Source organism: Populus trichocarpa, chromosome 10 (assembly GCF_000002775.5).
Source record: "Populus trichocarpa isolate Nisqually-1 chromosome 10, P.trichocarpa_v4.1, whole genome shotgun sequence".
NCBI lineage: Eukaryota > Viridiplantae > Streptophyta > Magnoliopsida > Malpighiales > Salicaceae > Populus > Populus trichocarpa.
Window position 1 is genome coordinate 14,369,446 of NC_037294.2, and position 8,674 is coordinate 14,378,119.

General features: G+C 36.6%; 1 protein-coding gene and 1 long non-coding RNA gene across 2 annotated transcripts; both read left to right on the forward strand.

Moving 5' to 3' along the window:
• The first annotated feature begins 2,022 nt into the window (after positions 1-2,022).
• LOC7466903 (protein NRT1/ PTR FAMILY 3.1) lies at positions 2,023-5,142 on the forward strand. Its single transcript, XM_002314830.4, has 4 exons — positions 2,023-2,190; positions 2,266-2,483; positions 2,861-3,423; positions 4,082-5,142. The coding sequence occupies exons 1-4, from the start codon at positions 2,115-2,117 to the stop codon at positions 4,971-4,973; spliced, it is 1,749 nt and encodes a 582-aa protein (XP_002314866.2). The 5' UTR covers positions 2,023-2,114; the 3' UTR covers positions 4,974-5,142.
• LOC112328992 (uncharacterized) lies at positions 3,430-4,002 on the forward strand. Its single transcript, XR_002984404.2, has 2 exons — positions 3,430-3,657; positions 3,758-4,002. It is a non-coding gene; the product is annotated as an uncharacterized LOC112328992 (long non-coding RNA).
• Positions 5,143-8,674: the final 3,532 nt, after the last annotated feature.

Consider the following 8,674-nt stretch of genomic DNA (forward strand, 5'->3'; position numbering starts at 1 on the left):
CAGGAAAAGAAGAAGAAGGTAATTGAGATACAGTAACGTTCTCAGAGGTTCAAATGGAAGGGAAATTGATAAGCTGCCGTGTGGAATCTTGTTTCTTTTTTGTTTTTTTTTCAAATTCTTGATAGCAAGAAATAACCAAGGCCAGCTAGCAAAGCTGTTCACTCGGGGATACTAGTAAATTAACCTATACAAGCAACAAAGCTCTTAATATAGCAGTGCCTATACGTGGCATCAGCCAATTATCCATGGTGTAATTAAGAAATTAAGTTCTGCCTGCATTTTGCATACCTTAAAAATATCCAGGCCGGTTATGAAGACTTTGGGCCGGGGGGAGTTAAAAACAAAAACACGAAAGTACTCATGCATGGATTAGATCAATGGACGTGTGGTGATTTAATTACTACAAATTTCAGATGATTTCATAATTGCAATAAATCCATGGATTTTGATTAAAAAATATCAGGTAAATATAGGCGGAGTGATATCCTGATTGCATGGATTTGATAAATTATTCGAGAAGAAAAAACCTTAACGCGCTCATTGATCAAAACGATACATAAATAAATGATCATTCAAGATTTCAAACAAATTTAATTAGCATGTCAGCTGTTTGCTTTATTTTTTTTTTTCTGAAAAAATAATCTAGATGATTTCATATAATGTAAGTAGCTAGCTAGTTGCACGCGCCGGGGGGAAATCCCTCTAGTCTGGCTTAATCTGTAGAGAAATAGAAGCAAAAGGATGAGTTTTGATTAAGCTAATTAAAAAGGGACTGTTTTGGATTTTTGAGCATTTTAGAACCGCTTCGCTAAAAGGACAAGAATATATTCTCTTATTTTCATCAATCATTGATTTATATCAGATATGGTCAGCGTAGCAGTTTTTCAAAATTCTGACGCGTGATTTTGGATAGGAATGGTGAATACCTTTTCACTTGGCCTAATTTTTACCTTTAATCCTGAGCCTAATTTGTATTTATTATATATGTAATAATAGCTGTGATTTAAAATATTTTTTATTTAAAAATAAAATAATATAATATTTTTTTAATTTTTTTAAAATTATTATTGAAATCAACACATTAAAATAATCTAAAAATAAAAAATAATTTTTAATAAAAAAATTTAAAATTTAAAAAAACATAATTGGTTATCACTCACTATTTTGGAGAACAGTAATACAGGCCTGAACGCAACTTTTTTGGTCCCCCATTTTAAATTAATATCCAAACTATGAAAAATAATTATTATTATGTATAATCCTAAATTCATTAAACAAAATAAGAGAAAGGAGTCGGGACAAATTAGGGCGAAACTATCATGCTAGTCGTGATCCTCCACCTATTGAGATTTAACGCAATCAACCTCAACTGTTATCTACACTTGATGGATCTACTATTAAATTTCACATGACTCGCATGCTTCTTCATTTTTAACCTGATTTTAGTGCAGAACTCACTAAGAAGAGCTAAATCTTATTTTCATAATATCATGCACAGAATTTACACTGCATCCATGAGGAGAATTTACAAAAATCCGCTCTCAATTCTTTATTTATTTATGTATTTTGTTACCTTAAGCCCTTGAATAGAATACTACTTTTAGAACAGCACCCTTTCTGGTGCAGCGGTGGTGCTAGACACCTTACAACCCTACCAGTTCATGACGCATTTATGTTGTAATTATATTACATTACTCCTTACACAGTAATGAAGAGAGGTCCGGTACTCCTGTTATTATCTCATCCAGCGGGATCCCATATGAATGAGCACTGCGATATTTATTTATTTTTGGCACTGAATCAATAACGCGACAAACCATGAAAAACTAATGATATATATTACCAGATTTCATTGTCATACCTGTCACATATCACTTTATTGATTTTTTTATTTTTATTTTTCACTGCTAAGAAGCCTTCCACGTTAATTAAATTAACTAATTCTATCAAAGTCAGTGATGTCATCATTTGATGCCTATCACAGGTTTAGGAGTGGATCGATCGCAGAGAAGTAAAATGGCAGGGATTGGTTACAGTGAAAAAACTTGTGACTTGTGATAGCCTATAAATAGGGCTCCGGGGTGCCACTTAAAGCATCAAACACACTGAGAAAGATGGAAAGGATGGAGAGCAAAGGTTGCCGCAGGAAAAGGCAGAATGGTGGATTGGTTACAATGCCCTTTATATTTGGTAAGGCTGATTTCTATTCTCCTTTGTGTACATGATAGCAAGATTATAGTTTGGTTTTAATTTGTTCTGGTTCAGCAAATGAGGCTTGTGAGAAGTTGGCGGTGGTGGGGTTCAGTACCAATATGATCAGCTACCTGACAACACAGCTCCATATGCCATTGACCAAAGCAGCCAACACCCTCACCAACTTCGGAGGAACTTCAAGCTTAACACCGTTGCTCGGTGCCTTCATGGCCGACGCGTATGCTGGCCGGTTCTGGACTATAACAGTTGCTTCCATAATATACCAAATAGTAAACGCCACCCCTCTTAATTTCATGCGTATATATCATGAATTGCTTATGTTTTGGTTATCATGTGAAAGAAAGTCATGAGAACCTAATAAATTTGAACAGTACCTAAACTACACGAATCCCCTTTATTGATCCTCTAAAAAATGCTAATTATGGATGAGCACCCTATCCTCTAGCAATTAATTTAGATGCAAAATATGCTGGCTGCAGCATTAATTCACACTTCAAAAGTTTGTTGTATCTGTTGAATTCGAGATTCCGGTCCAGGTTTATGTCAAATAAAGCTCAAAAGGTGTAGACCTTTTGAAATTCATATCTTACTAAAAATTGACTAGCATATTCTTCTCCTCCTCCTTTTTTTTCTTCTTCCTCCTCAGGGCATGATAAGCTTAACATTATCAGCAATTCTTCCACATCTAAGGCCACCGCCATGTAAATTAGGAGAGCAAGTGTGCCAAGAAGCTGATACAGGGCAACTAGCAATCCTATATGCATCTCTCCTGCTAGGAGCCTTAGGATCAGGCGGGATCCGACCGTGTGTCGTCGCATTCGGAGCAGACCAATTCGATGAGTCGGACCCTAAGCAGACAACAAAGACATGGAGATACTTCAATTGGTACTATTTTGTCATGGGAGTATCTATCCTTGTGGCTGTGACAGTGCTTGTCTACATTCAGGACAACATTGGTTGGGGTTGGGGTCTTGGAATTCCAACCATAGCAATGTTTTTCTCAATTATTGCTTTTATTGGTGGATACCCACTTTACCGGAACCTGGATCCAGCCGGAAGTCCATTTACCAGATTGTTACAAGTGTCTGTGGCTGCATTTAGGAAGAGGAAGCTGGCCATGGTTTCGGATCCTGAGTTATTATACCAGAACGATGAGCTTGATGCACCCATTTCTATTGGTGGAAAGCTTCTACACACTATACATATGAAGTAAGTGTCTTAACTTTTACTTTTCATTTACAATGTGAGGGGAAAGAACAAAATTTGAGCACACCACAAACACCGTCACCTCTTTGAGATTATGGTGGTGATTGACTGCGAAAAGCATACAGATGACTTGGTCATGTCTTTGTGTGCAATAATATGGTAGGACCACAACTTTAAATCTTGACCACACGGACTCTACAGTAATCACTTTCAACTCCAGCTAAACAACAAATGCTGGTACGTTCTCCAGTGTCTTATCAGTGTCATCACAGCCTCACCTATGGCCCAACAAGTTCATGAGAAGTTTTTGAACAAATCTGCGTTTTGCTCAATGCAGGCTTTATCTGCGGTTCCAGCTTCTTCTGTTCGGAAATAAAAGTAAAAAAAAAAAACGAAGAAGCTGCTTTGTTTCTAAAATGAAAGAGCATATGAATTTTCACATTTAACTTGCTTCCAAGTGACGACTCTCCTTTGATTTTACAGTAACATGATGCTATAGTAAATGCTCTAGTATTCAACCGCAAAGATTTTCCTCAATATTGTACATTTGCTATAAATAATTAACAATCTAAGTTAATGTTATTTTTTATTGAAAAGCAGGGAGAATTTATTTTTTCTCCTCCCAAGTTCAGACTTGCTAATAATATGTACCAAATCGCAGATTTCTTGATAAGGCTGCAATTGTGGTTGAAGAAGATAATTTCAAACAAGGCCAAGCACCCAACCTTTGGAGACTAAATACAGTTCACAGAGTTGAAGAACTCAAATCTATCATCAGAATGGGACCAATATGGGCAGCAGGAATTCTCCTGATCACAGCCTATGCCCAGCAAAACACATTTTCCCTACAACAAGCCAAGTCCATGGACAGGCATCTCACAAAATCCTTTCAAATTCCAGCAGGTTCAATGTCTGTCTTCACCATGACCTCCATGCTCACCACAATAGCCTTTTATGATCGCATTTTGGTTCCTGTTGCAAGTAAATTCACAGGGCTTGAACGTGGTATAAGCTTTCTGCATCGGATGGGAATTGGTTTTGTCATATCAATATTTGCCACTCTAGTTGCTGGCTTCGTTGAAATCAAGCGAAAACATGTTGCTTCAGCTCATGGTCTTATCAATTCTCAACAGCCTATTCCTATCCCGGTCTTTTGGCTTGTGCCACAATATTGTCTTCACGGAATAGCTGAAGCTTTTATGTCAATTGGGCATTTAGAGTTCTTCTATGATCAAGCACCAGAAAGTATGAGAAGCAGTGCTATGGCACTATTTTGGACTGCGATTTCAGTTGGGAATTATGCAAGCACACTTTTGGTCACCTTAGTGCATAAGTTTAGTGCTGGTTCTGATGGATCAAATTGGCTTCCAGATGATAATCTGAACAAAGGAAAATTGGAGTACTTTTACTGGTTGATCACGTTATTGCAGGTTGCTAATCTTATTTACTACCTATTTTGTGCAAAGATGTATACTTTTAAGCCAATTCAAGTCCACAACAAAGAAATCAGTGACTCTAAAGAAAGTGGAGTAGAGCTCGCAAACAAGGTTTAGTTGCATTTCCTCGATATTTGTAATAATTAGGTTACACAATTTAGCTGGTAAAGAATCGGTGTTCCTTAGAATAAGAAGCATGTCATATAGTATAGAAGAATTACCAAGGCCCTTTTTGTATGATCTTTTTAGAGAAAGGAAAAGGGATTCCCGTTGGCTTTTACATTAATTTAGTATCCTTGAATTCCATATATTAGTATCTCAAGTGGGGGGCATGTTTCTTCTCCTAATCTTAATTTTTTTAAGTTCAAATCTTAAAGTCATCCTTCAATGAAATTTATTGTGTCTCCACACAATCATACACCACCCTTCATTATTCTTTATAGCCAACCTCGTCCAGTAACTCCACTTGAATGTAGATCTAGCAAAACAAGAATGATACATCGTATGCGCTCTTCCTCCAACACCATTTCACCATCGAGCAAGGTCATGGATGCACAAACCCCACCTTTCTACAATTCTACTTATACCCAACAGTACCGTAAAACTCATATTCAACACCCGAACTCAAAAATCAAAGCAATTCCCACCTCAAAAAATCATCGTCATCTGCCTATCCATTTTATATATGTAATGCTAATACTTTATGTCGTATAAAGGAATCGTCGGTTAAACCCTGATCTGATGGTTTGATCGGAGAACCGGCGACCTGTCACCTCTGCTGGGTTAAGGTCCGTTCCAGTTATGACAATTTTGCTCCTAATAGTAGCAGGACGGATCCGACCTTGTTTCGTCACATTTGGGGCAGACCAATCCGAGGAATCAGATCTTAAGCAATCGGCAAAGAAATAGAAATACTTCCACGGGTACTATTTCTCCGTGGGAACATCTACGCCAATGGCTGTGACGCTGATTTCTATATTCAGGACGACATTGGATGGGCTTGGGGGCTTGGAATTCCAACCATAGCAATGTTTCTCTCTCTCAGTCAATGCGTTTGTTGGTGGATACCCACTTTACCGGAACCTGGGTCCAGCTGGGAGTCCATTTACTAGATGGTTACAAGTATGTGTGGCTGGCTGCATTTAGGAAGAGGAAGCTATGGTTTTGTATTATTTGTCCTTTTCTTGCTTATAGTCCAGTGATATTTGTTTTAGTTGCGATAAGATATCACAAACTACAACTCATGATCGAACCAAATTAGAATGGATTGAGTCATGGCATATATACACTTACCTAACCTTTTCGATCCCTTTTCCTTACAGTGAAAATCGATAGATTTAGATCACCTTGTTGGGCACACCACAGTCCCATCATCTCTTTTAAATTATAGTGGTGAATGACTTCAAAACGTATACAGATGAGTATCATCACAGCATCACCTCAATTGAACCATCCAAACCATGAAGAAAGAAACTATTACAGTGATATGAGTTTAGAATCAAAAGTTTATTTTCCCTGTAATATCAGATGTGATTACTAATATTAATGATTATTAAAGATTTATTTGATCATTAACTTTAAAATTTATAAGAATTAGTTAAGATATACGCAAACTGACCCAAACACCTTATATAAATAAAAAAAATAAACCATCAAGTTAGTGACATCATGTTTTTGTATCACAATATGCGTATGGCTCAATATAAGATTTACACGCGTGGTTCCAACTTCATCCTGCTTCTTCTGTCTGGAAAATAGAAGACAAAACAAGGAAGAAGCGTTGATTATGACATGAAAGTATCAAGTTGCAATCAACAACTAACAGCTTTAATACTGTGCAGATAAATTTTTTTATCCTCTTAACAAGTTCGTACTTGCTGATAATATGTACCAATTCCCAGATTTCTTGATAAGGCTGCAATCGTGACTGAAGATGACAACCTCCAACCACGCCAAGCATCTAAACTATGGAAACTAAATACAGTGCACACAGTCAAAGACCTTAAATCTGTCTTCGGAGTGCGACCGTTATGGACAGCAGGAATTTTCCTGCCACAGCACAGAACTTGCAAAGCTCATTTTCCTTCCAACAAGCCCAGTTCATGGACAAGCATCTCACAAAGTCTTTTCAGATTCCTTCAAGTCCGATGCGAGTCTTCGCCACCACGTCCAGGTTCACCACGAACGCATTATACTATCGAATTTTAGTTCTTGTTGCCCGTAAATTCTCATGGCTCCAACATGGCATCAATTTCCTAAAGAAGACGGGAATCGGTTTTGTGATGTCAGTATTATTTATTTTAGTTTTTGTTAGAGAAAAATATATATTATAATTTGAATTTTACCAAACAATTTAAATTTTTGAATTAAATTAGTTTTTTAATATGATATTAAAGTTTTGATAACCAACCGATTACAAGTTTGAATCTCATAATTCTTATTTATTTGATAAAAAATAAAATACAAAGTAATATGGGCTTGTGCAAGTTTCAAACCTAAATTTTTTTTATTAATAGAATATGTTAGAGAATAATATAAATTATATCTTGAATCTCACCTATCGCTTAAAATTTTGGGTTGAATTGGTTTTTTTTTACAGCTTTCACCACTTTTCTGTCTGATGGGAATTGCTGATGCCTTTATGTCCATTGGCCAGTTGGAGTTTTTCTATGATCAAGCACCAGAAAGCATAAGAAGCATTTCAATGGCGTGATATTATTCTTTAATTTCGGTTGGGAGCTATTTGAGCTACATTTTGGTCACCGTAGGGATCAAATTGGCTTCCCGATGATCATCTGAACACAGTGGAGCTGGGGTTTTTTTAATGGTTGATCACATCTCTGCAGATTGTAAATCTATTTCACTACTTTTTTCAGTACACAGATGCATAATTAGAAGCAAATTCAAGCCCCCAGGGAAGAAATCAATGACCCTGGGGAACTTGTAGAATAGGATACCTGTGTATGATTTGACAAATAGGTTGTCTACATGATGTACTCTTACGTTATTTGCTGCTCAATTGACACCTTTTTACTAACGATAGCAAGCTATCTGAGATTTTAGGAAGTAGCAGTAGGGATTCATTCTTTGAATGAAATACATGCCATTTCTTAAAGAATCAAATTCGAAACCAAAACACAAAATGATAAAGAAAAACATTGAAATTGAAAAGGAATTAACGAAGGAAATTGAAAACGAAAAGAACTTGAATAAAATCCTAGACGTTCGTAGATAGTCTCACGCAAAGGGAAAGAGAGTTTTTGAGTCATTACTCAATTGCTGAATTAGTCCATAACTCGGGCCCAAATAGCTAGGGTCCGTAAGATTATCAAAAGTAATAAATTTTTATTATTCAATAAAATTAAAATACAATCTAAAATAAGTCAGTCAGGAAAATAAAGCAAAAATAAAAATCATCACAAAATTAAGCCTCCAAAAATTACCGAAATGGCGAAAAAAAAAACACGAACATAGAGAAACGGAGACCTAAACGATGGAATTTTAGGCTCAAAACAACCCCAACAAGCATAGCTAGTAGTTCACCATGTGCACCCTGAAACGAGTTTCATGAATCGGGATAATTTGCATCGTTCCGATACCAATAGCCAAAAGTTCAGGCCGAAATTCCAAAATTAGAACAAAATATCCCGAAACCGGACTTGGACTACTGTCAAAATAAGCACAACTCGGAGTCCGAGCGTTCAGCTCTTCTAGAATCTTCTATATCGAATCCTCACCATTTTCGTAAAAAAAAACTTCTCCATTTAACTCAAGCAAGCGTGTCAAGAGAGGGATGAATACAAACTTGATATGACATA